This window comes from Podarcis tiliguerta, assembly GCF_965153285.1.
Source record: "Podarcis tiliguerta genome assembly, chromosome: 7".
Classification (NCBI taxonomy): Eukaryota; Metazoa; Chordata; class Lepidosauria; order Squamata; family Lacertidae; genus Podarcis; species Podarcis tiliguerta.
This window is the reverse complement of record NC_139540.1, coordinates 88,687,793-88,715,587: the sequence shown is the minus strand read 5'-3', so window position 1 is coordinate 88,715,587 and position 27,795 is coordinate 88,687,793. Positions and strand designations below refer to the sequence as shown.

Sequence of the window (27,795 nt, the reverse complement as noted above, 5' to 3'; positions counted from 1 at the left end):
AGGCTGGAGAGGTTTTGGGGTTTTTTAAAGCTGAGTTTAGAAACCAAAAACACCCCAAGGCACCTTTTCTACCCTCTGGAAACGCCCACCCCCCTCCGGCTCCTCCGCCGCGCGCCCGCCTTGCCCGATGCGCCGCCTCCCTGCGCGTCGGTGCTGTCGAGGCTCCCGCAGGAGCCGCAGGCAGAGCCGCCCGAGACGGAGCTGGCAGCCGACGTTCCACGGAAAGGATGGCCGAGAGGCTGGAGAAGGTGCCCATCGCATTGGCCGAGCCGGAGGACGGGGAGCCCGCCCCGATGCCCCCCGTGAGTACGGCCCGCAGCACCCCGAGCTGCCCCCCGCTCCCCTTTTCCCAGTCACTTTTCTGCCCCCCTTTGCTGGCGGAAACTTTTTTGTTTTGCAAAAAAGTCCTTCTTCTACCTTACAGATGGAGCTCTGTCTAACGATTTCGGAGGGATCTGGGGGATTTGCTGCGGACTCACAAATAATGCAGGGGACGGGGGACGGAACGAGACTTTCTTTCCCAGAAAGAGAAAGCCAACTGTTCTCTCCCTCCCCTCGCAAAGGAGCTGGGGATATTTCCTCAGAAGACTCACACAATGGCAAAAACAGACAGGGGGTCCCTTCTTCTGCTTCTTGGGGAAAAGGGAAGGAGGATCGCTCACTCAGGAACCCTATTCACTTCTTCTTCCTCTTTCTACGTCCCCCCCCCCTCCATTTTGGCACTCCATTCCAGGCACCCCCCTCGCGCGTGTGGCTTGAGACATCTTGGAGAGAGGCGCGTGATGTGTGTGCTCTGCAGTTCTTGTGCAAAGTGCCTCGGCTAAGGTATTTTTGGCCTGCCCCCCACCCCCAGCATGTGCTGAGTGCCTCAAAGTGAGCATATGCAGAGGGCAGGTTCCCACTCCCCCCCCCAAAAAAAAGACCAATGCAAATCAGAAAAAATACCTGACTCACACATCATTTTATGGCTTTGCAGTTGGCTGATTGGGCAACTGGCCAGGCGGAAGAAAGTCTGGTTTTAGTTGGAACCTCTCTGACACAGCTAGGACCTCTGCTCCAAATACTATAGCAAGCTAGTTAACTTGGGTCTGTGCCCAGAGGCCCACCAGCATCAAAATACAAGATCCAGACAGAAGGGTGATTCACTAATTCACAGCATTCCCAGGACCCACACGCACACCTCCCAAATGATGGTGTTACACCAACATTCCACCCTGTGGGATTCAGATCTCTCCCCCTACCCCCATGGCCCCATGGACCTTCAGCTGGACGTCAGGATCAAAGCACAGGGGTGTGGGGAACCAGCAGCCACTAGCAGAAAAGAAAAGAACACATTGGAAAAGCTGATTTGGGTCAAGGTGCTGGAAAACCTGGAACAGGGTCTGATCTAGCAAGGGATCTATTCAGAACTTAGTTTTCTTGATCATTGTGGATCATTTCTCTATTTATTATTTTTATACTATCCCTTATCCAGAAGCATCTCAGAGCAGCACACAAAAACACATTTAGAAAACCCATGCAATCAAGCAGTTCAGCAAAGGACTAAAAGGAGCCAAATCTAACCTAAGTCCTCCATGAAATGCCCACATGAAAAAGATGGATCTTTAATTGCCTTCCAGAGGCCTCATTGTGCAAATGTCACTGTGCAAAGTGCATCAGGGCATTGGCAAAACCTTGAACTGAGACCCATAGTGAGTAGGCAGCCAGTACAACTCTGGAAGGATAGATGTTCCCACAGCAGTGGGGTGAAGCTCCACTCCATGGTCTGCCAATGACCCCATGCTTTACATGCTGCTTCTTCACCCAGCGTTGCAGCCAGAGCCATCTTCCGTGGCAGTCCCACAAGAGAGCATCACAGAAGTCCAAGCTGACATGTTACAAACAATCTGTGCCAGGTGCCTGTGACATTCAGGCAGCCAACATTCCACAGAACCACCTCAACAGCCAGGAAGGGTCTGTGCCAGGGAAGGAGCCCATTTCCCTGCATACCTGAGCATAGACATATAGCTCTTTAGTCAGTAGTTCTTTAGGAAGGAAACAGGCTACCAGGAAAAATGGCTGCCAGGGACAGGATTTGGTACTTTTTCAAATATTGTAACAGAAGGTGCTGCTTGTCTCTCTCCCCACCCCACCCCACACCCTCCCCCCAGCACACAGTTGCCCCTTTGTGAAGCTGCTACATCCAGATTAATATGCTCAAGATTGTACTGCACAACAGATTGCCTAGAAAGAATGGAGGGTCTGGCCCAAGGCCATGTTGTAAATTCACAGCTGAGGTGGGATTTGAATCAGATATTTGAGGCATGAAATACATGGTACTTGAATGTCAGCCCATCGTGGCAAACGCCAGAACACGCCAGTGCCTCTTTTCCCTTGGCATACAGTGGTACCTCGGGTAATTTGTTCTGGAGGTCCGTTCTTAACCTGAAACTGTTCTTAACCTGAGGTACCACTTTAGCTAATGGTAAAGTGGTAACGGCTGCTACACCACCGTGTGATTTCTGTCTCATCCTGAAGCAAAGTTCTTAACCCAAGGTACTATTGCTGGGTTAGCAGAGTCTGCAACCTGAAGCGTCTGTAACCTGAAGCATCTGTAGCCCGAGGTACCACTGTATTGACTTGTCATCTCTACTTGGAAGCAGAAAGGCCAGTGCACACGAGAAGTTGCCATCCTGGCAAGTGTTTGGGGTTTACTCGGGGGGGGGGGGTGCACAAGTATCTCATTTCTTATATTAAGATGTTTGGAAGTGGAGCATTTCCCTTACAGGAGGGCTGGTAGGTGGAAATCTGGACAATAGGTAGGTTTGCACCTGCCTGTCTCCCCATTAATGTAGGGGTGTCCACATGATGTCCTCCACATCCCAATGTTGTCCTGGACTTTCCCCCTCTAAATGAGGAGTTTTTCAACCTTAGGAAGTCTGAAATGGCCAGAATTGAACCCAAACCCCTCCCCCACTAATGGACAGGCAAGCAGGCAGGCACAAATCCACATTTTGCTCCAGTGTGGACAAGCCTTTGATCTCTCCCTATCCTCCTGGATGTGAGCCTCTGCCCTCTTTCTTTTCTCTCAGTCTTGTGTAGACATGCATGTGCACACCCCAAATTCAAAATACCCCCTTCCTTGACTGCTTGGTACTTTTGTTGTAATTTTTAAGAGGGTTGAATGGAATTGTTCCTCACTCAGTTTCTGAGCAAAGACTTTGTGTGCCCCGTGTGAACCTCTGTGGCTTCACTGCAGATCAGGCGCTCGTCCTCCAAATGGCCTCTGCCTCTCTGATTCAAGTCACTTTGCTTCCCACCCTGCTGCAGGCATACTCAGCTGTGATGGCAAAACCCTCCAGTACAAGGCGGCTGCTCAGGATTGGAGCCATGGTGCTTATTGGCGGAGCCATCCTCCTACTCTTTGGGGCCATGGGAGCCTTTTACTATTGGAAGGTGACTGACAAAGAGGTGAGAAGTGAGGGATTTGTTTGGATTTTGTTTGGCTCAGATACATTGGGCTCAGGGCTACATCTGACTGGGCCATGAATGAAAGTTAACCATATTCACCAACAGTTTCTGAAGCTACCAGCAGACCCCTAAGCTGCTCTCCTCACAGTGCCCCAAACCATTCCCGGAAATAAGGACTGTGTGCAGGAGACCCCTGGTATTTTAAACAAGGCCAGACTCAAAGACTCAAAGAATTGTTGAGTTGGAAGGGGCCACAAGGGTCATCTAGTCCAACCCCCTGCAATGCAGGAATCTTTTGCCCAGCCTGGGGCTTGAACCCACAACCCTGAGATGAACAGCCTCGTGCTCTACCAACTGAGCTATCCCAGGGGATACTTGGACTGTACTCTGTGTGCTTCCCGGATCCATTTCAGGGGCCAGGATCCATAAAACTGAGCTGCAAAATGTGATGCTGGTACCTTTTGATGTGTGAAGAAAATGCAAAACAAGCAGCAGTTGTGGAACCAGACCCTGCACAGGAAATTGTCTGTTATCCTTCATTCTTCAAGTGAATACACTTGTTGATAATCAGGGGGTAGCAGGGGTGCCAACTTGAATGAAAAGATATTGTGGGGGCCCATGTAAGCCCTGCAGAATCAGTCACATGACACAGCGCGTGCACACCATTTGAATGGAATTCTCATAAACTTTGGGGGACTCAGCCCTATCAAATATTTTATTGTGGGGGCCAAAGCCCCCAGGGCTATGGAGGGTAAGCCGAATGGAACACTTGGGTCTATTGTCACCATCTGGTAGCTGTGGCAAATGTGTTGCACTGGGTGGCTTCTTTAGTGTGTCTTCTAGGGAGCCTTATTTAAAGGCAAAGGACTCCTGACAGTTCAGTCCAGTTGCAGACTCTGGGGTTGCGGTGCTCATCTCGCTTTACAGGCCGAGGGAGCCAGCATTTGTCCACAGACAGTTTTCTGGGTCATGTGGCGCAACAAAACACCAAAACCAATGCAGCACATGAAAAAGCCGTTTACCTTCCTGCCAGAGTGGTACCTATTTATCTACTTGCACTTTGATGTGATTTCGTACTTCTAGGTTGGCAGAAGCTTGGATGGAGCGGCAGTAGCTCACCCCGTCGTGGGGATTCGAACCACCAACCTTCTGATCAGCAAGCCCAAGAGGCTCAGTAGTTTAGACCACAGCACCACCCGCATCCCTTGAGCCTTATTTAGTGTGCCTCTAATTCACAACAGAATTCAACAAGAGTTTCTGTGGCATATAAGGCAGATCTTGTGCTTTAATTATTAGTCTACAGCAATGTGTTGTGGACGAAGCTGCAGTTTTAAAACTCCAGATCCAAATGTTTCCGTTTTGAACACAGAGACGTCCTTTATTCTGTCAGGTTCCATTTACAATTCAGCCAGCAAAGTTTCAATAAGAAACACAAACTGCCTTAGCATTTCTTCTTGAGAGTTTGCCAAGGTCTTCAGATATTTTATTTCCTCTCATTCTGGCATGGAGATTTCTTCTCTGCTGCTCTTTTACAGCCATAGCAGGATAGAAGGTGCTACTAGGAAAAAAATAAATAATATATCTGCATGCAGCAGATACAATCCAAGCAGAATTGCTCACAATTCCTCACAGGGTACCCTTTCTCCATTCTAGGCCTGGCTTTCCACATGAAAGTAAGTAGGATCTCTAGAAATGTTTGGATTGTTGACTTTAATTTTGTATATTTTGGTTAAAAGAAAAATACTAGGTATAATAGAATTTCTTGGAAACCTTGATCCAAGTTTGGGAAAAATACTTTTTGGTAAGTGAGCCCCAGCAGAGATTTAAAATTGGAAAATGTGCAGCCAAGTAAAGTGTGGAAATGTTGTTGTTGTTGTTTAGTCGTTTAGTCGTGTCCGACTCTTCGTGACCCCATGGACCAGAGCACGCCAGGCACTTCTGTCTTCCACTGCCTCCCGCAGTTTGGTCAAACTCATGCTGGTAGCTTCAAGAACACTATCCAACCATCTCATCCTCTGTCGTCCCCTTCTCCATGTGCCCTCCATCTTTCCCAACATCAGGGTCTTTTCCAGGGAGTCTTCTCTTCTCATGAGGTGGCCAAAGTATTGGAGCCTCAGCTTCAGGATCTGTCCTTCCAGTGAGCATTCAGGGCTGATTTCCTTAAGAATGGAGAGGTTTGATCTTCTTGCAGTCCATGGGACTCTCCTCCAGCACCATATTTCAAAAGCATCAATTCTTCGGCGATCAGCCTTCTTTATGGTCCATATGTGGAAATATGGGCTGTTAAAACTTTAAAACGTCCCCTTCTAAGTTGCCCACCTCCCATGTTCCCCACTTCCCTTAGCAAATGAAGAGACCATACATTTGGTAAGTTAAAATGGTTTACTTACAGCTCTTCAGAGGTCCATGCAGCATCAAGAAAATACAGGAACTTTAGCTTAAATTCCAAAGTTGTGAATTTCTAAATATGTATAGAAACACAAAGAAGGCTTGCTTAAGCCACACAGCCTAAGCTTGGAGCATCCAGCTTTGACCTCCTTACTGGTAGCTTTCACATGATGGGAGAAAGAGAGCAAAGTGTTTGGTAGTCCTTCTTCCCAAGGTGAGGGGGAATGACCTAGCTAAGCCTGGAAGGACAGCTTACTCTATGGTCTTAACCCCTTCATGCAAGAATAGAGCTAAACATGTTGGTTGTATGAGGCTGATTTATCCCACATGGATAACTGGATGAAATGGCAAAAGAAACATTTTTGAAATCTAGCACCCAGCAGCTTGTCACTCACAGGTGCCAATTTTTTTATTTCATTGAATTTATATCCCATCCTTCCTCCCAAAAGAGCCCAGGCAGCAGGGGGCCACTAGGGGGCGCATTGGAAGATGGCCAACAATACCATCTCTCCGACCCACACGGGGTAACTAAGAGGCTGTTATGGGAGTAGGCAGCCTCCCTTGTTGACCCAAGGAAATTGGGAACACTGCCCTTGCCTGCTGTGCCCATAAATCACCTCCTAATTCAAAAGAAGGGGGTGAGGGCCCTAGACAGAATGCCCCCGTGTGGACCTCGACTCTCCTGGACGCTGTCTCTGATCGCACACTAGCTGCAGCAATTTGGCAACTTCATTGTCCAGAAAGTGGGAGAAGCAACAAGAGGAACAGCCATTTTAGATCTTGTCCTAACCAATGTTGATGACCTGGTTAGTGGGGTAGAAGTGGAAGGATCATTAGGCGCGAGTGATCATGCTCTTCTGAAGTTTACTATACAGCGGAAAGGAGCAGCCAAGCATACTAGGACTCAATTTCTTGACTTTAAGAAAGCCGACTTAATAAAACTTAGGGAAGTGCTGGGTGAGATCCCATGGACAGTAATACTAAAAGGAAAGGGAGTTCATGATGGCTGGGAGTTTGTTAAGAGGGAGATAGTAAAAGCACAACTTCAGGCAATACCAATGAGACGGAAACATGGAAGGTGCCTAAAGAAGCCAGGGTGGCTATCTAAAGAACTTTTAACTGAGTTAAGATTTAAAAAGGATGTGTACAAAAAATGGAAAAGGGGGGAAACCACCAAAGAGGAATTCAAACAAATAGCCAGCACATGTAGACACAAAGTCAGAAAAGCTAAAGCACAGAATGAACTCAGGCTTGCTAGAGAGGTTAAAAGCAACAAAAAAGGCTTTTATGGGTATGTCCGTAGCAAAAGGAAGAACAAAGAAACAGTGGGGTCACTCAGAAGAGAAGATGGTGAAATGCAAACAGGGGACACAGAAAGGGCTGAACTCCTCAATGCCTTCTTTGCCTCAGTCTTCTCCGATAAGGAAAACAATGCCCGACCTGAAGAATTTGGAGCAAATGATTCAGCAGAGGAAACACAGCCCAGAATAACTAAGGAGATAGTACAAGAATACTTGGCTAGTTTAGATGTATTCAAGTCTCCAGGGCCAGATGAACTGCATCCAACAGTATTAAAAGAACTGGCAGATGTGATCTCAGAACCACTGGCAGTCATCTTAGAGAATTCCTGGAGAACAGGCGAAGTCCCGGCAGACTGGAGGAGGGCAAATGTTGTCCCTATTTTCAAAAAGGGGAAAAGAGAGGACCCACATAATTATCGCCCAGTCAGTCTGACATCAATACCAGGGAAGATTCTGGAGCAGATCATTAAGCAAACAGTCTGTGAGCACCTAGAAAGGAATGCTGTGATCACCAATAGTCAGCATGGATTTCTGAAAAATAAGTCATGTCAGACTAACCTGATCTCATTTTTTGACAGAATTACAAGCCTGGTAGGTGAAGGGAACGCAGTGGATGTAGCCTACCTTGATTTCAGCAAGGCATTTGACAAGGTGCCCCATGATATTCTTGTAAAGAAGCTGGTAAAATGCGGTCTTGACTATGCTACCACTCAGTGGATTTGTAACTGGCTGACTGACCGAACCCAAAGGGTGCTCATCAATGGTTCCTCTTCATCCTGGAGAAGAGTGACTAGTGGGGTGCCACAGGGTTCTGTCTTAGGCCCGGTCTTATTCAACATCTTTATCAACGACTTGGATGATGGACTCAAGGGCATCCTGATCAAATTTGCAGATGACACCAAACTGGGAGGGGTGGCTAACACCCCAGAGGACAGGATCACACTTCAAAACGACCTTGACAGATTAGAGAACTGGGCCAAAACAAACAAGATGAACTTTAACAGGGAGAAATGTAAAGTATTGCACTTGGGCAAAAAAAATGAGAGGCACAAATACTAGATGGGTGACACCTGGCTTGAGAGCAGTACATGTGAAAAGGATCTAGGAGTCTTGGTTGACCACAAACTTGACATGAGCCAACAGTGTGACGTGGCAGCTAAAAAAGCCAATGCAGTTCTGGGCTGCATCAATAGGAGTATAGCATCTAGATCAAGGGAAGTAATAGTGCCACTGTATTCTGCTCTGGTCAGACCTCACCTGGAGTACTGTGTCCAGTTCTGGGCACCACAGTTCAAGAAGGACACTGACAAACTGGAACGTGTCCAGAGGAGGGCAACCAAAATGGTCAAAGGCCTGGAAACGATGCCTTATGAGGAACGGCTAAGGGAGCTGGGCATGTTTAGCCTGGAGAAGAGGAGGTTAAGGGGTGATATGATAGCCATGTTCAAATATATAAAAGGATGTCATATAGAGGAGGGAGAAAGGTTGTTTTGTGCTGCTCCAGAGAAGCGGACACGGAGCAATGGATCCAAACTACAAGAAAGAAGATTCCACCTAAACATCTTGATGGACGGTTGAATAGAGATATATACCTTTTCGTATTGATTTCGTGGTATTTAAAAAGAAGAGCTGATTTGCAATTTTGTTACTGAACTCTGAACTGAAAATAACAAAAATAGAAACTGTTGCCGATAGAGGGAGCTTCAGAAACTGTTGCGACTGTTACACTTCTGAGGCGGAAAATTCCATTAAAGAATGGAGGCTGAGAAATAAGTGGCCTTGAAGAATTTTAAGATAATACTGGAAAAACAAGAAGCTCCTGGGAACATGGCTGATAAAATAGCTGCTCTGTTGGAGCAATTGATAAAGACAGTGGACACTCTTGAACAAAGTGTCTCTGGCTTGGAATAGAATGTATCTGTCTTGGCACAGAAAGTGAGTAATTCAACAGGTGCTGTTCGGGATGTGGAACCAACTCCGAAAGGGCAAGTATTGGAGAAGAGGATGGAACAACCAAAACAACCTGTTTTGTCTCTGCAAGATGAAATTCAAGTGGAAGCCTTGGCCTCAGTGAATCAAATTGATGGACATAAATTGAAGTTCGAGGTTATGGACTTTGAAAGTCAGAATTGGAGAGGCAGTGCCCCACTTGGACTGAGTAAGGCAAGATGGATGGTTTTTCTGTTGGAGGGTGGCACTGCGGGAAAGCTTGGAAAAGTGGAATTCCGTAACCTCAAAGAGGCTGTGGAATATGCTTTGGAATACCTCTTGGATTATAATTTTGAACATGGAGTATGGGCAATTATGTTGAAATTGAATAAAGGAGCTGCCGAGAAAAAAGCCCTTTGGGATTTAATTTTAGGTACTGAAAGAAACCCGCAGACAGATCAGGGAGATGAGTTAAGAGCCTCGGACATAAGAGCACCAGGTTGATGAAATTAAAGGAACTGACAGAAAAGACTGATAATTAGCAGGAAAAACTGATAAAATCCGAAACCAGGGGGAAGAGATGGTGGGGGAAAATTGGGAATTTTCTAAAACAGCATTTAGTATAATATTGTACAATTAAGGAATGTTGGGAGATGGTGGAATGAATTTATTTGACTTTTGTGGAAATATAATAAGGATTTGAGACATTAGGATTTAAGGGTATAAGATTTAAGGGTTTTCTCTTTTCTCTTCTTATTAGATTGGAGTATAGATAATTTTCTAGATGTTCATAGAATCATAGAATCATAGAGTTGGAAGAGACCACAAGGGCCATCGAGTCCAACCCCCTGCCAAGCAGGAAACACCATCAGAGCACTCCTGACATATGGTTGTCAAGCCTCTGCTTAAAGACCTCCAAAGAAGGAGACTCCACCACACTCCTTGGCAGCAAATTCCACTGTCGAACAGGTCTTACTGTCAGGAAGTTCTTCCTAATGTTTAGGTGGAATCTTCTTTGTTGATGGGAGGATAAGGTTTAAATGGATTAAGATAAATAAGTGAGTAAGCAGTGAAAGATGGAAAGAATTTGCTGACCTAATTAATAATTGGAATACAAAAAGGGAGGTGGGAGGAGGTCGAGGAAATAAGTTATTGAAGGATGGAATTCTGAAAAATGGAAGTGTTTCTTTTTTAAATGTTTTGGGTTTTTGCTCTTTCTCTTGTTGGTGGGGTGGAGGGGTGGTTTTTTATGTATTTTTAATTTTAATTTTTGTTTTTTCTCCCTTACTTTATTGTATTTTGTCTTTTTCAATTATTATTTTTTGTATTTGTGAAAATTGAAATAAACGTTATTTTTTTAAAAAAGAAGAAGCAAGAAGTTGATTGGATCCCCTTCGGAACTTGAAATATGGGTACCCCCAACAAAAATTTAAAATTCGGCTGTGTAATTTGGAATTTATGTAATTTAGTTTGCTTTGATGTGATTGGTCGGTTAATAAAAAATTATTCTTAAAAAAAAAAAAAGAGCCCAGGCAGCAATCCCATCCACACATATATCCTGACATTTAAATACTTTGTGCCATGTTCATAATGGCAAACTTTGCTATTTAGATGTGCTGCTTTAACCCTTTCTTATCAGTTAATGTTTTAAAAGCACTAAAACTGAAACAGAGTCCCAGAAGGAGTTCTTTTAAACAACATTTCCGCTCAAACTTGGCACATGGGTTGGGGGGTTATTCTTCTGGCTGTAGAGGTTAGATTAATAATAGTGGTAGTAGTAGTGGTGGTAGTAGTGGTAGAAGTAGTTTATTACTTATACACCGCCCATTCGGCCGGGCCTCCCCAGCCACTCTGGGTGGCTTCCAACAGAATATTAAAAACACAACAAAACATCAAACATTAAAAACTTCCCTAAACAGGGCTGCCTTCAGATGTCTTCTAAAAGTCAGATAGTTGTTTATTTCCTTGACATATGATGGGTGGGCGTTCCACAGGGCAGGTGCCACTACTGAGAAGGCCTTCTGCCTGGTTCCCTCTAACCTCACTTTTTGCAGTGTGGGGACCGCCAGAAGGCCCTCGGCACTGGACCTCAGTGTCTGGGTTGAACGATGGGGGTGGAGACGTTCCTTCAGGTATACTGGGCTGAGGCCGTTTAGGGCTTTAAAGGTCAGCACCAACACTTTGAATTGTGCTCGGAAACGTACTGGGAGCCAATGCAGGTCTTTCAGGACAGGTGTTATGTGGTCTCTGCGACTGCTCCCAGTCACCAGTCTAGCTACCGCATTCTGGATTAGTTGTAGTTTCTGGGCCACCTTCAAAAGTAGCCTCACATAGAGCAGATTGCAGTAGTCCAAGCGGGAGATAACTAGAGCATGCACCACTCTGGTGAGACAGTCCACTGGCAGATAGGGTCTCAGCCTGCATACCAGATAGAGCTGGTAGACAGCTGCCCTGGAAACAGAATTGACCTGCACCTCCATGGACAACTGTGAGTACAAAATGACTCCCAGGCTACGCACCTGGTCCTTCAGGGGCACAGCTACCCCATTCAGGACCAAGGAGTCCTCCACACCTGCCCACCTCCTGTCCCCCCAAAACAGTATTTCTGTCTTGTCAGGATTCAGCCTCAATCTGTTAGCCGCCATCCATCCTCCAATCGTCTCCAGACACTCACACAGGACCTTCACTGTCTTCACTGGTTTTGATTTAAAGGAGAGTTAGAGCTGGGTATCATCCACATACTGATGAACACCCAGCCCAACCCCCCTGATGATCTCTCCCAGAAGCTTCATATAGATGTTGAAAAGCATGGGGGAGAGGACAGAACCCTGAGGCACCCCACAAGTGAGATCCCAGGGGTCTGAACACTCATCCTCCACCACCACTTTCTGGACACGGCCCAGGAGGAAGGAGCGGAACCACTATATAACAGTTCCCCCAGCTCCCAGCCCCTCTAGATGGTCCAGAAGGATGTCATGGTCGATGGTATCAAAGTCCGCTGAGAGATCCAGCAGAACTAGGAAACAGCATTCACCTTTGTCCCTAGCCCACCAGAGATCACCGACCAGCATGACCAAGGCAGTTTCAGTCCCATGGTGAGGCCTGAATTGGAAGGGATCCAAATGGTCCGCATCCTCCAGGCGAGCCTATAGTTGTTCAGCAACCACCCACTCAATCACCTTGCCCAAGAATGAAAGATTTGAAACTGGGCGATAGTTGGCCATTTTGGCAGGGTCCAAAGATGGGGTTGTTTTTAAGAAGACACAGCCCAGTATCAGGGAGTACCAATCTTCTTGGACAGTTTGCACATTTGGAATGTTGAGAATTGCAGTTTTGAGACTGCTTCCTGGGCATCAGTCACAAAATATATTTTTGTGCCACATTGCAGAAAACCATTATGGGGTGGATGGAGCCTTTTACTTGCACATGGACAGCCTTCCCCAACATCATGCCTTGTAGATATTTAGGACTACAGCTGCGTTCACTCCCAATATTGGGAGTTTTAGTCCAAAACACCTGGAGGATACCAGGTTGGAGAAGGCAATCCTCGTGCGAGGAAGAGACTCCATCCATTCCATAATGGTTTCCCGCAACCCTAAGCCTTTGCCCTAAACCTTGGGCAAGTGCCCAAGGCATAAGAGATCCCGGAGGGTGCATCAACTGGGTATCAAGGACCATAGAAGGTTTCTGTCAGCCTTGAATTTAACTTTTTTAGCTTTACTGTAACTGAACATTGCCTTTCTGTTAACTCTGGAAAACATTTTAAGGTCATAGAAGTTGGTAGTAATCTGCATATACCATAGCATGATTAAGACTTCAACAAGAGGGCCTGCCTTGCCTCCTGGAAACTTCTTGGCCCTTGGATTTCATCAGCATCTAGAGGTGAACCATTCTAATGGCCGGAAAGCAGGCAGAGTGATCTTTCTCGCAGATGAAATGGTAACTGGCTATCTAAACCTCACCAGGATCTGACCATGACAATGAAGCCAAAGAAAACCCCTTCACATTCAAATCACCATCTCTCAGTGCAGATAAGAATAGCAAGTGAGGATTTGACCCACCATGAGTTTTGGGACGATAACATTTTGAGAGCCATCCTAGGTATGCCAGCATCAGCATGGATGCTGAGATCTTATAGAACGTCTAACCTGTAGTCTTTGATACCAGATCTAGTTAGATAGGTTTCTACCAAAGTCATCATCTTTTCCCCCTTTTTCAATCCCAGGTCTACAATGTCCATTACATGATGAGTATTAACGGGAAGGCACAAGAGGTGTCAATGGAAATAGATGCTGGGAACAACCTGGAAACCTTTAAAACTGGAAGTGGTGAGGAAGAGGCTATTGAAGTTCATGATTTTCAGATTGTAAGTATGGTTGGCTGAAGGTTTTTTTTTGGGGGGGGGGCGTATCCCAAGAAGGAATGGAGGAAGCAGTGGTGAACTTTGGGCTTTCAAATTTCAGCAGTGCCCTATATTATGCCAAAATTTGACACACACACCTCTCCACCTCTTGCCTTCCATTCTAAGTCATTGTTGCGGCACCCTCTCAGCTTGGCTCCCAGGGTTGGCAAGCCAGTCACGCTCCCCTCAGTATGCATTTGGAGTGAAAGCACCAAGGCAGCAGCGGGCAGGGGAAGAAGAGAACATGGAAATTGTTTATTAGGCTCAGTGTTTATTTCAGTTGGGGTCCAAGCCTAGCTTTTTTACTGAGATCACCTTGGCTGCCATGTACAGAATTTTTAAAAATCATTTAACAAAAATTATATACCACTTGATTGTGAATAGAACCTCTGAGCAGTTCATCAAAAATGCTGAAGGGGGGGATGTAAAAGCATCTCTGATTATTCTCCTTGGCCTCTCAATGGCCTATGATACCACTGACCATGGAATCCTTCTGTGAAGACTGTGAGCAGGGAGAACAGGGCACTGCTGGGCTGGAACAGTGCCTGACCTTGCTAATGGACTGGATGAGAACCAACAAACGGATGCTCAATCCAGCCTAGACTTAAGACATTTCGAAGGGGTGGTTCCTGTGCCCAGATGAGCAAGATTAGTTCTGGGTGGGGTTACACTCCCTTGGAAGATGCAGGTTCACAGCTTGGAGCTACTCCTGAATCCAGTCCTGTCACTGGAGACACAAGTGGCCTTAGTGGCACTGAGGGCCTTCTACCAGCTTGCGCTGGAAGCCTAACTGCAGCCCAGTCTAGATGGGAATAGCCAGCTTTAATTGTCTTTGCTCTGATAACCTCCAGGTTAGGCTACTGCAATGTGTTGTATGTGGGATTGCCTTTTAAGATGGTTTGGAAACTACAGCTAGTGGAAAATGTTAACTGGGACAAGAATGTATGAACATATAACACTGGTTCTGGTCTGACTGCAGTAACTGTCAGTTTGCCCAATTCAAGCTGCTGGTTTTAACTGTATACAACTCAGTAAGCCTGTAACTAAAGTTCCCCATATGAACTTTCCCAGACCCTGAGGCCCTTCTACATATGTTGAGAGGAAATGCCTTCTCTGAAATAGCCGACTGTTTGTGGAATGCTAGCTCTAGGGAGACCTCCCTTATCAATATTTTGGTTCCTGGGAATTCTTCATTTTCCTGGTCATTTGAGAGTACCAGTGATATAATTGCAATGTTAAATCTTTTTAAATATTATTTTATCACTGTACTTTTTACTTGGTAGTGAATAACTTTGGGTCTTTTTTAGTGGGAAGCAAAGCATTTTATGTTAAAAGCACTTCTGTATCTTGCAGCAGTTGGGTGGGCACCTCAACATTTATATTAATAACCAAGGTCTGTTTTTCTAGGGCATAAGTGGAATTCGTTTTGCTGGAGGAGAAAAATGCTACATTAAAGCCCAAGCTAAATCTCACATCCCTGAAGTCAGTGCAATGACCAAAGAGAGAATCTCTTTGGATCTGGTAGGTAGTCACCAAAAATATGCTTACACTGACAGCAAAGCTATGTTTGAAGGATTGTCAAGTGCAAGGGAAGGAGAAAGGCTTTGTGATGGGAAGTGTGAAGGTGGAGCGGGGCCCTAGAGAACCTCCTGAAAGCAGCAGCAACACCAAGGAGCCCATAAAGCAGCTGGGGAGGTTTCAGCTGCTCTTTAAGGTGCAGCCCAGCCTTGCCACCTCCTCACTTTTTGGCTAAGCTCTGCTGCTGCTGCTCCCCACTTGGGCCAGGTCTGGCTTTCTTCAGCAGCAGCATCTTCCAGGAGAGGTGCTCAGTGAAAGTCTGCAGCAGCCAAGGGATCCTTGGGACTGGTGCTTAGAGGTGGCCCATCCCATTTCATCACCTGAGGCAAAACGGAAATCTGCTGCCTCCTGCCCCCCTCCAGCCACCATCACTTCTGCTGCCGCCAGAATGCCTCCCTCTTGCCAAGTTTCAGAGAGAGGGAGGTCTTCTGGGATGAGGTATTGCTGCTTGTTTCCCCACCGCTGGAGTGGAGAAGACAAGCACCAAGGCCTTGTAGAATGCCCACCTCTGGCTGAAACTTGGCAAGATGGTGTCCAGAGGTGGCAGAAGTGGTGGGGCAGGTGGGGAGCTTTCTCTTGAGCTTCTGCTGCCTGAAGCAGCTGCTTCACCCTCTCTAATGGGTGAGCCAGCTCTGCCCCCCCCCTCACTTATGTAACGGTGCACAGGAGGGGCTTGAGCTGTTCTCTTGGTTCCTCTCAGCTTCTGCCTGAGAGCAGGCAGGACTGGGCAGGCACACAAGGCAGCCTGAACCCCCTCCTCCTCTGTGCCTTGGTTTGTTTGCCTTGGAAGCAGGCTGATCCCTGCCAGCAGCAGGACTGTGTCTGTATGGCATGGCTTGAACACTGAAGAAGAAACGCATGGCAGTGGGCAGGCTGGCTCTGATCCTATGCAAAAGAAGCTGTTGTGAAGCAAGTCAGTACAGTGGTGCCCCGCAAGACGAATGCCTCGCAAGACGGAAAACCCGCAAGACGAAAGGGTTTTCCGTTTGCAGAGGCACTTCGCAAGACGAATTTCCCTATGGGCTTGCTTCGCAAGACGAAAATTGACGGGAAAAAATGAATTTTTTCCCCGCTCCAAAACCCCTTTTCCTGAAGCGCTAAGCTGCTAAAAGCATTTTAGCAGCAAAACCGCTAATCCCTTAATTTACACCAGATCCAAAGCCCGCTCTGCAGAATGGGACTGCTGTGTCCTAATCCCCTGGCCTACCTGGCAGACAGTGTGCCAAGATGAAGTTTCAACTCCAGAAGCCAATCCACACAAGCCAAGTCCAAAGATCAGGAAACAGCATGGAGTCAGTCCAAGTAAGCCAAGTTCAGCAGTCAGTCTCAAAGTAGAAACCCAGGAAGGTCCAAGGTGAATCCCAGACGAGATCCCTCAACATGGTCAGTTGAGTGGACACAGTAGCTCCCTCTGCTGCCTTCTGACACTGTGTCTGCTGATTGCAGCATCTGGGCTTGATGAGGCAAGTGACCCTCACCTGCTCTCTGCTTGCCCCAGCTGAGAAATTGCAGACCTCCTTCCCTACCTGGCCAGCTAGTGAACTAGGCTGCAGGCCTTGACCTGCCTCTGCTTCCTGGAGTGTCCCGCCCGCTGTTCCCTACATCTTAGGACCTGCCATGGTTGTGGGGACGGGGCCCTCTCTGGCTCTGGGTCCCACTGCTTGGCTTCCTGTGCACTGGCCTCTGTACCCTCATTATCCTCTGTCACCCCATGAGTATTGTCTATCCCAACCTCTCCTTCCCCATCCCCAGCTTGCTCCCGTGTGACCCACTCTGAGCTGAACCCCTTGCCAGGATCCTCTTCCTCCTCCCTGAAGTCCTGCCAGTTCTGTTGCTGCTTTGCCCAAGCCTGTCAGCAGGATAAGAGTCTTTAAAATAATTCTGTGCCAGGTTACATGACCAAGCTGAACAGGCTTAGGATCCACCTGAGCCCCAGCCCAAGCCCTGGTCCCACCTGCATCGCACCCCCAGAACATCTCTTTTTGGCCTCTGTTCAATCGGCTGGGCCGAGCAAGTGTTTCTTGGGCTGAGCCAGGGTTGCGGACTTGACCTCAGATGAGCCTAGTTGAGCCAAGAACCAGCTGGCTGAAGATGGCCTCCTTCATTAACGATGTCCTTGGAGGGCCAGTCTGAGGCATCACAACTGCAGGGGGAGGGACTGAGCAAAGGAGAGAGCTTTTGGCATGGAAGGCATGTGAGAGAAGTGTTGCAGGGGGAATTGTTTACTGACACTGAGGGAACTGGGTAGTCAGAAGTTTCTTTAGGATGCACCACTTAGGGATGGTTTAAATTTTAGTGAATCATTCCTCAGAATATGAGGTTAGGTTTAATTACCCCAGAGATCCATTTTATGATACTGTGAAAGATTTGGTTTGGACTGGATACAGCTTCCAGTTCCACTGTTAAGCTAATATGATAGCTCTGATTAAAAGTCTTGTTCAGTGAAAGCAATTATATTGACCCAAAGCTTGCAGTGCAAGTTAAAGAAAGCCTTCATTTGGAAGTGCACCCTGTAGGTCTTTTCATTTTCATATTCGAAGAAGTGTTGGAAAATGGCACTGATTGAACTAGAAACTTTAAGGAATGCAAATATTTTTTACATAAGAGAGCTGCTATTCTGTAGCTGCACTGCAGAAACACTAAAATGGAAGCAGAGGATAAAATTCAGATTGCCCTCTGAGATCACTTTAAGTACCACACACTAGATCAATTTTATTTAGCCAAGTTGTTTGCACAATGCCATTATTGATTTTGTAACGGGCTCCTAGGCTCTCTAGCTAGTGATATTTTTTAAAAAAATGTTTTTATCCCCTTCTTTTGCCATTTTAAAATAATAATAATAATCTGTGAAAGCTTTTTAGAAATAAAAATAACTGAATAGATGCGGGGTTGGTGTGGACTTCAGAAAACCAAATTACCTCAGACTGGAGATAAACCACTTTCTGGTTTTTGGAAATGCTAATTTAATTGGCCATTTTATATTCAATATCTACTACAATGAAATGTGCACTAAAACATTCAGGACATAATATTGTGCTTTTCTTTTGCTGTAAGTGCAAAAATTGTCATAATGCAACAATAAAGTAACAGAGTCAAGGCGTTAGGGCGACTGAATTACCCATCATGTGCATTTGTGCTTTCAAACACCAGCATACCTCCAACTTTCATCTGAGAAATGTTGGAGGGTATGCTGCCCCTTTGGTCCCTGTGTTTCGGCTGGTGGCCCCAGGAGTTCTCACCCCGCCCCTTCAAGGATCTTGGAGGCCGGTGATTTCTGTGCAGAGGCTCAGCACAGAGGCTGACGGACCACAGCGCCCCCTACCAGTAACCAGGGGAGGTAGTTCATGCCATGGTCAGCCTCAACAAATGGTCAACACCCGTTGTCCAAAGGCAGCAGAGCGTGGCAGTTGTTCATGTGGGTGATCGTCCAGTGGCGATGCCAAGCCTGTTGCACTGTAATCAATAAAATTGTGGCCTACTATAATCCAGCACAAGGTTGTGTTTGCTCCCATTAAGGTCTTCCCTTAACTGTGGGACCCAGAACACCCACCAGAGTGGCTAGCAAAAGTGCCTCTTTCCCTGCACCTGGTTGTCTTTAATTTTATCCTGAGTAGTTCTTTGAAAATAGAGAGTTTCTTGGGACAGCTTGAGTCACAGGGACAGCTGAAGGAGGCAACTGCCTTAGGCAGCAGGTGCTGAGGGCTGGGGACAGAGCTACGACTGCCATGCCGCCAGCTTTGCATCTGCTGTGCTAGCCTGCTGCCTTCAAGGGCTGTGCAATGTACTGTATTTTTTTGCTCCATAAGACACACTTTTTCTTCCCAAAAAAATAAGGGGAAATGTCTGTGCGTCTTATGGAGCGAATGCGTGGTCCCTGGAGCTGAATTGCTCAGGGGCAAAAAGCAGATCATGCTTTTCTTCTTTTTTTAAAGAGGGACGTGGGTGTTGAAACAAAGCAGCCGTGCTGGTCCTGGGGGGGGGGGGGGTACCATGTGGCATGGTCTGAGTCCGGTCCTGGGTCGAGGGTAGGGAGGCTGTCTGTCAAGGGCGAAGCAGGGTCCAAGGCAAGGAGCCGGGCGTGGTCAGGAACTCCGGAAGAGCAGGTCAGGGTGCTGGCAGGAACAGGTTTCCAGCAATGTTGCTCCCACAACCTGGGACTGGGCTGACTGGCCTTTATCTCCTCTGGGGCCTAGGGCAGTCCCGGCCCACAGGTGATTCGCCTCTCCTGGCCTTAAGGAGAGCACTCCTCCTGAGAGAACTTAGTTCCCTCCACCTCTCTGCCTTGAGCCTCTGCAGCTCAGGAGAGGCTGGAGGGTTACTGGACCCAGAGGCAACCTCACCTTCCCCTGACAGGGCTGGGAGAGGAGCACCTGCAGGCAATGGGTCCTCCATCACCTCCGGAGCCAGAGTGCATTCATCTGGTGTCTGCTCCTGAGGATCGGGCACAGGTGCAGGCCCTTCAGATTCAAGCCCCTGCCCTGGCTCAGCCGGCCCTGGAGGCGGGGACTCCTGTACAGGCTAGGATTCTTCAGGTTCAGCCTCTGAATCAGATTCCCAGGCCATCACAGCAGCTGCTTGTTTGCCAATCAGGAGCGAGATAAGGGACGCTAGAGATAAAGGAGGCTGCCTGGGAGGGGGGAGGGAAAGACAGCAAACTTGCAAGGAGAGGAGACAGGAAGACTAAAGCAATGAGGAGAAAAATTAGAAGAAAAGGAGGAGCAAAAAAACCCTGCTCCAGCTAAGGAAAAGACACTAAGGCAAACAAGAGGGAAGGGAGTGTTGAAAGGAAGCAGCTGATCGGTAAGGGATCAGGAGGGAGATAAAGGTGGCTGCCTGGGAGGGGGGAGGTAAAAGCCCATGGATCCTCAGGATTTTTACATTGGGTCACCCCAAATTCACCATCAGATCACATAGCATGTCCATGGCTACAGTCTGCACCAAAAAAATCATGCATCCACTGTTTCATGGGGCCGCAATGGCGCAAAAACGTGGTTACAAAGCACGGATCCACATGAATTCTCAGGATTTTTGCATTGGCATGAACCACAAAAATCACACATCCACTGTTTCGTTCAGAATATTTTTTTTGTTTTCCTCTTCTAAAAACTAGGTGCGTCTTATGGTCAGGTGCGTCTTATGGTCAGGTGCGTCTTATGGAGTGAAAAATATGGTATTTTCCTTTCAGCAGTATTGGGGTAAGATCCACCTACTAGTCCAATTGGCCTTTGTCTGGTCCTTAGAGGCGGGTGCCAACAAAATGACTTGAGGCAGCCCTGCTGAGCCACCCCATCTAAGCGTCATGCCACAGAATTGAAGTCAAGCCAGCAGGATCTCTCAGCACCTGAAATCTTATTCTGATAAGGTGATCTTGCCCTTGCTGAAAGAGAGGCAAGCTTGGACCTCTTAGGAAATGCAAAAAAGTACCTAATCCACAAGGTGGGTTACGCTTGCCGGCCAGCTCCCATTCATCCACATGAGATGATTAATAGCCAGATGAAATGATTTCCTGGCACTGGGCATGGGGCTGGAGGAATCATCTCAGCCTAACGCTTCTGTCTGCCATATGCCTGGATCCATGCTGGCTTGCAGTGCAGGGGCTGCCACTGATTTACAAAGCAAAGCCTAATCTCCATCACAGTTCTGAACTGAGCTCCTTGTGAACACTGAGTCCTGAGGTTTTTGTCTTCTAGAAACAGTGTACATAATTCTAGACATAAAAACAAAATTCGTAATTCAAGTTGTTCCAGGGAGTGAGAGAAGCACATAACTAACAACCATGTAGTGTGTGCAAGATTCTTGGTCGGAAATGTGTGCAAATTGATTTTTCAACCTGCAGGATACTATGGAGGTGATAGCATCATGATGGCACCCAAAATCTTGCATGACTGAATAACTTCATCATTACTGTAGTCAGAACACACAATGTTGTCATAGCTTTTAAGCACTTGAGGGCACCATGGATCCCTATACAGTTAATAATCCTGCCAATAAAACACCCTTTAAAAATGTTTTAAAGTGGTTTTTTTTAAAAAGCGAAGCCAATTTCACTCTTTCCCTTAAACCTAATAAGACCAGCTCCTGGTAACAGCTAATCTCAAATGGAACTGAAATTGGAAAGAATGAAAGTAACCCAAAATGTTCTTTTTTTGCTGAATCCTTGACTATTAGCACCCAATTTCACATGCAACACATACCATACCCTTTGTCAGTCAAATTAACAGCAGATTTGTTTATTTTCTTACTCTCCTTTTACAGGAAGGTGAAATTATGCCAGCTAAATTTGCTGAAAATTCGCTAATCTGGGTCGCTGCAGGTCAACCCATAAAGAACAAAAATTTTCTGAGTCCCAAAATTTTAGATCTCTGTGGAGATCTACAGATATTCTGGCTTCGGCCATCCTATCCAAAAGGTAACATTTATTTAACCTTTAAATCCTAGACTTAAGCCATCTTTGCCCATCCAAATTAATTTCATTCTGGGGGAGGCCTAGGGAGATCCTAGGGCCAGACTCATTACAAGGCAGTCTACTGGCTTATACTGAATCACAGCCCTCGGCTATCCAGCCCAGTGTCACCTATTCTGAGAGGCACAGGTCTTGTGACATAGGCCCTATGAGGAAAGGTTACAACATTTGGGGCTTTTTAGTATAGAAAAATGACAAACTATCTTTCTGCTGTCATCGGGATTTGGAGCCCCTCAAGCCTCCCCAGTGGTGCAGAGGCACTTGATCTGTTGTTTAGAGATGCAGCTGTTATGTGTGATGCACCCCGTGTAAAGAACTCATACATTGCAGGACAATAGAATTAATTGAATTTCAACTCTTTTAGCTTAGTGGGTTCTTTCAACCAGCACTTAGCTGAACCTATTTAAATGAGTCATGTACCCCAATGTCTGTCTGCAGTCGGGCAGAGAAGAAAGAGAGGAGCTATGAGGAAAGCACGCCAAGCTCAGACAAACTTGGATCTGGATCAGTTCAACGCTGCTGCTGAAGAGGTGAATACGAGGCCACGAACCACCCAGCGGGCTCAGCAGCGTAGACGGCAGTCTAACGCTACCCGGACTTCTGAGCAAGACACCCAGCCAGCCTTTAACCCAGACAATCCTTACCATGTGAGTATTTGTTAGCAACAGAATACATCCACAGTCTTGGTCAATGCGCATCTCCCCAGGCGCTTCTACAGAACGCCCCTGAAACTGCCTCATTCTTCCATCTTCTGATATTGACCAAACAGGTGAGCCAGGAGAGAGCAGTCAGCCAGTCACTGACTTAGGTGAGCTGAGGTTTCTACTCTGTGCAGTTTCAGATGAAAACTACGTTGCTGAGCCTTCTGCATAATAAGGAGGGAGCATCTGTTTACAATAGGCAAAAAAATGAAACACACCATAGTTTGTTCCTGGAAGGACACGGACTGCATCTGGGTGCTTGTAAGCAGCAAGAGAAAAGCGAAGCCTGGGTCGCCTGTTATTTTCTCCCACGTTAGACAGCACAAGAGCAAGGATCAGGGCCAAACTCAGTAGTTCTGCCCAAGGCGCTCCATGTTTTCCCCTCAATGGCTGGGCATAGCATGTGAAAGGGGGCCCTCACTCCTATACCTGTCCCCACACAAAGGCATCTCTGGAATCTGAAACACTAACCAAGAGGCAGGAATATGAAAAACCAGCATCTGATAGATGACCAGGATGGATGAGGGGACCACGGTAGAACTAGGTCATTCTCGGAGTCTTGGAGCAGAGAACTGAGGTGAAACTCTTCCAGGGATTTCAGTATTGGACATGCCTTTCCTTCAGTCTTTCACATGCAGCAGCCAACTGTGCCAGTTATTGCAATCATCCAGTACCTTCCTCAAAAGTTAATGTCAGTGGTTTGAGTTTAAGGGAGGATACAAGATAAAAATTAGTGCATTATATTAATTAGTAATAAATTGCATTTTCTGTCAGATAACAGAAGATACTGACAAAAATTACAGTTGGCAAGTGAAAAGCCAGCCTACTTGTGGTAACATGATATGCATTTTCTTCATAGTTCTTTCACTATTTATTTTAAAAAATAAGTTTAATCAAGTCAGCAAAGAACAAAGATGAACACCTGCCAGGAAAAGAAAACAAATACCAGCCAACAGCATAATCCAGGCATGGCCAAACTGGCCCTCCAGCTGTTTTGGGACTACAACTCCCATCACCCCTAGCTAACCGGACCAGTGGTCAGGGATGATGGGAACTGTAGTCCCAAAACAGCTGGAGGGCCAAGTTTGGCCATGCCTGGCATAACCCCTGGTCACATTCAATGCAGCTGCTGGGGCTGCGGGAGGCAGAAGGCCATCAATATCCGAGAGATCAAGTTTCCTATCAGAGGCATGCGCTCGCTGTTCCCAGGGCACTCTACATTTTGCACACGATTCATGCCTTGCACTGGTAAATGAGCAAGGTGAATAACAATGTCCTTAGGAAAGGCATTGCCAGGCAGGTGCCTTCTCAAGGTCCTGGAGGCCCCCTCCCTGTCAGAAACAGAGAGCAGGTCTGGACATCAGCTATTAATCCATGCCAAGAAGAAGCAGATCCCACCATCCTCTGCAAGACCATCTTCCACACCTTGAACCCATGAGTTCTGGTGATTATAATTCTTTATCATCCTCACCAACCACTCATTTTTCTTCTGATGGCTTAACCAGACTTTTCTCCATATCACTGCTACCCTCCTGATCCGAGGACTCTGGAGAGCTGAGATCAACTTCAGAAGGGTAAATGTTGTCCTGGTTTTCCCTCTGTGCTTCTCCTGCTCATCCATTTTCTCTCAGTTCCACTATAATTACCTCCCTGTAAGCAGTAGTCAGTAGCTGAAAGCATTTGCTGTGTTAAATTGAAGAAACTCAGTCAATGGGAAACTGCACTGACCTGCTACACTAAACTTGTATGGAGTTGCTAATTTAAAGGAAGCTCGATTATTGGGAGGTGGGTTGCCCAATGTTTTAGCCACCATCAAAGAGATCTTCTACACCAGTGATGGCCAAACTTGGCCCTCCAGTTGTTTTGGGACTGCAATTCCCATCATCCCTGACCACTGGTCCTGTTAGCTAGGGATGATGGGAGTTGTAGTCCCAAAACAGCTAGAGGGCCAAGTTTGGCCATCACTGTTCTATGCCCATGCTGCTTGCCCAAGGCCCGTTCCCCCAAGCACCACTCACATTTCACTATTAAGAAGTCACACTGACTTTCCCAGCACCTGCTGCTATAATAGGACTTCTTTCCCATTTGCATTCCCCACTTAAAAGTGTACAACCAAATAAGGCTGAGTGCCTGAAAACAAGTATTAAACTTCTAAAGATCAGTCTAGAATCTAGAGGTCAGCTACAACCTCTTTGAAATCCAATTTAAGAGCAACTGAATCTGTGAATTAATGGCCATGGTGAATTCTTGCTATTTTTATGATACTTAATGAAATGTACCACTAAAAAACTGTGCTTGTTATATTTCAAATTTCAGCAGCTGGAAGGGGGTGAAGGGATGACATTTGACCCACGGCTAGACCATGAAGGAGTCTGCTGCATTGAGTGCAGACGGAGCTACACACATTGCCAGCGGATCTGTGAACCTCTCCTGGGATACTACCCGTGGCCTTATAACTACCAAGGCTGCCGTTCCGCTTGCCGGCTGATCATGCCCTGCAGCTGGTGGGTTGCTCGCATCTTGGGTGTGGTGTGAAGGAAGAGGGACGTGCAGGAGCCTGTCCTGGGAAACCAAACAGAAGCAAGAATATCTCTGCAAGTGAATCTGTTTGTATGTATGTTAAATTATCCCAGAAAATGACATTGGCTGATGTAGATGTAAGTAAAGTTAAAACCTCATGTTAATATTTTATTAGTTTTACAAATAAAGTATTGGAAACCTAAACGCCTTCTTGAAAATAATCACCTCCAAGACCTGCTGAAAGTGAAAATTTAAAAAGGAATCTTATACATTCTGAGCCAGATCAACTCCTTCCCCTTTAAAAATTCATCCTCTCCTACCCAAGCCGTCTGTTATTAAATAGATGTGAACATTTGTCCAATTAGATTACTAGACCTAATGCTTTGGGGGGTAGCTTTCAACTACAGTGGTACCTCGGGTTACAGAGGCTTCAGGTTACAGACTCCGCTAACCCAGAAATCGTACCTCGGGTTAAGAACGTTGCTTCAGGATGAGAACAGAAAATGTGCTCCAGCGGAGCGGCAGCAGCAGGAGGCCCCATTAGCTAAAGTGGTGCTTCAGGTTAAGAACAGTTTCAGGTTAAGAACGGACCTCCAGAATGAAATGAAATTCTTTAATTTGCGGCCATTGGCCCATATCAAAAACAATACATCAAAATTTATCCATAAACAATACAATTTAAACAGTTCAAACAGTTCCAAGTTAAAACACCCATATAAAACCAATTTTACTTCAGTTAAGTAAACACTGTACACAATAAGCTCCCTCTATGTAAACCGCAATTCAAATCCATCAAATTTTGGGGGTATGCGTCTTAGTTCTGGCACTTATTGATGGTTCTTAAGTTTAGCTAAGCTGTCAGAGTCATACAGTGATCCATTTCTCCTCTTTTGAAATAAAACATTAATCAGGTATCTAGCGACAGCAAGGGATCTACTTGTATCTTCGTCGTTTAATAAGTATATTATTTGGGCTTCCTGAGGTCCGTCGGCAATTCTCGATAAATATGGGGCCAGAAACTTGGACCGTGAGGCCGAATGTAATGGACAACAGAAGATTATATGATATAACGATTCTATAGATCCACTTTTACAGTCGCAGAGGAGTGAGATCTGTCCGTTGGAGAGTCTGTTACCCAACACATTTGATGGGAAAGCATTGAATCTAGCCTTTATAAAGGCGTACCTGTGCGTCACCAAGGATAAGGTAGTTAAATAAGATGGGAGTTTCATTGGTGGTGTTAAGCCAAAGTTTATCGGTGAACAGGTGCCACCACCTGTCGCAATATTAAATTGTAAATCCATCTCCTCTAATTTGTGAGTTATAGTTCTCTTGGCAGAAATTAAATCCAATTTTAATAGTTCAGATGGAGATAGTCCTAGGGACACAAGTTTCCCATGTATTATTTTTGCCCAGGGGCTGGGGAAGTCATCTCTCCAGAGACACTGTATCAAGTGGAGATTTGGAAGTTTATGCCATAATGCCAACCAGTAACAGAGGATGCATTTCCATAATGTAGTTTCTAGGGATGTAACATTTAGTTCCAGTCGTATAGCAGTATTGCTTACACACCTGGGTAATTTTAGCAACCTTCTTAGACGCTGGTTTTGGATTACCTCCAAATGGGTTAGATTAACAAAAGACCCCCATAATGGGATTGCATATGCTATTGTTGCGATCACCTTTGCCTTGAAAACTTTTAATACTGATGGAATATGGAAAGCCCCATCTGAAAAGAAAAAACGCAGTAGTGCAAAGGAAAGGGCTTTAGCTCTATTTAATACATATGCAAGATGGACCTTCCAGCCCATGTTGTGTTGGAGAAGGACTCCCAAGTACTGAAATTTAAAGACTTGGTCAATAGCTTTTCCGTCTATTCTCCAATTATAGGTTTTTCGACTCTTGGTGAAAATTAGGACTTTGGACTTAACATGGTTAATTGTAAGAAAATTTGATTTGCAGTAAACATCAAAAAATTTTAATGCCCTCCTAAGGCCGACTCTCGAGAAGGATAGGATCACTGCGTCGTCTGCGTAGAGTAGAAGGGGGCAACGATATTGGGCAAGACGGGGGGCATGGATCGTTTCTTGAGAATCTATCAGAGGCGCCCTCATATCACTTATAAATAGATTTAAAAGGGTCGGAGCAAGGATACATCCTTGACGAACACCTCTATTGATAGTTACTGAATTTGAGAGGTCGCCGGCCGGAGTGATTCTCACCCTCGCGGCCGATCCGTCATGCAATTTAGTTATTAGCCACAGAAGTCTTTTGTCTATTCCCCATTGGGCCAACTTTCCCCAAAGTAATCTTCTGGGGATGCTGTCAAAAGCGGCCTTTAAATCAATAAAGGCCGCACAGAGTTGGCCTCTATTTGGGGAGCAATATTTCTGGGCAAGGTGGTATAAAACTAAGACATGATCAACCGCTGACTGATTCGGTCTAAAACCAGCCTGTTCAGGCCCAATCAGGTTGTTCTCTTCAGCCCACTTAATAAGCTTAGTTAACAAGAACCGTGCATATATTTTCCCAATTACTGACAATAAGCTGATATTCCTGTAATTTCCCGGATCATCTGTCGGGCCCTTTTTATGAATTGGAACAATAATCGCATCCTTCCATATTCTTGGTACCTTCCCACTGTTGTTTACGGCATCAAAAATAGCGGCCAGGATTTTCGCCCACCAGTCTGCATGAAGTTTTATAGCTTCCGCCGGGACTAGGTCAGGACCGGGGGCTTTTCCGATTTTAAGATTAGAAATGAGTCCGTGGATTTCTTCCGGGTCAGTGGGTGGCCAAAGAGGGAGCTGCTCATAGAATCCATCACTTGTATTAATATTAAGGTCTGGTAAGGCAAAATAGTTCCTTAGAAAGGATTCCCAAACTGGGGCAGCAATAACTGTTAAGGGGTATCTTTTAGATTTTCTGTTAACCAACAGCCAGAATTTTCGGGAATTACGGGTACTTGAGGCAGCTATAAGTGCTTGCCAGCAGTTCAGTTGCCATTCCTGTTTGGCCTTTTTTTGCACATATTTGTAAGCTGATTTTGCCTGATAGTACTCC

At 46.1% G+C, this 27,795-nt stretch overlaps 2 protein-coding genes across 2 annotated transcripts in view; one reads left to right on the top strand and one right to left on the bottom strand.

The window, feature by feature from the left end:
• The window catches only part of LOC310682056 (uncharacterized protein), a gene marked incomplete at its 3' end in the record, with an annotated part of 194,826 nt that overhangs the window by 67,549 nt on the left and 99,482 nt on the right, over window positions 1-27,795 (bottom strand). The gene's annotated exons all lie outside the window — the stretch shown is intronic.
• Window positions 132-24,936, top strand: CNMD (chondromodulin). The gene is made up of 7 exons (XM_083448793.1): window positions 132-302; window positions 3,310-3,450; window positions 13,294-13,434; window positions 14,878-14,991; window positions 21,304-21,457; window positions 21,950-22,158; window positions 24,529-24,936. Exons 1-7 carry the CDS (start codon window positions 228-230, stop codon window positions 24,745-24,747), a joined length of 1,053 nt encoding a protein of 350 aa, XP_083304919.1. The 5' UTR covers window positions 132-227; the 3' UTR covers window positions 24,748-24,936.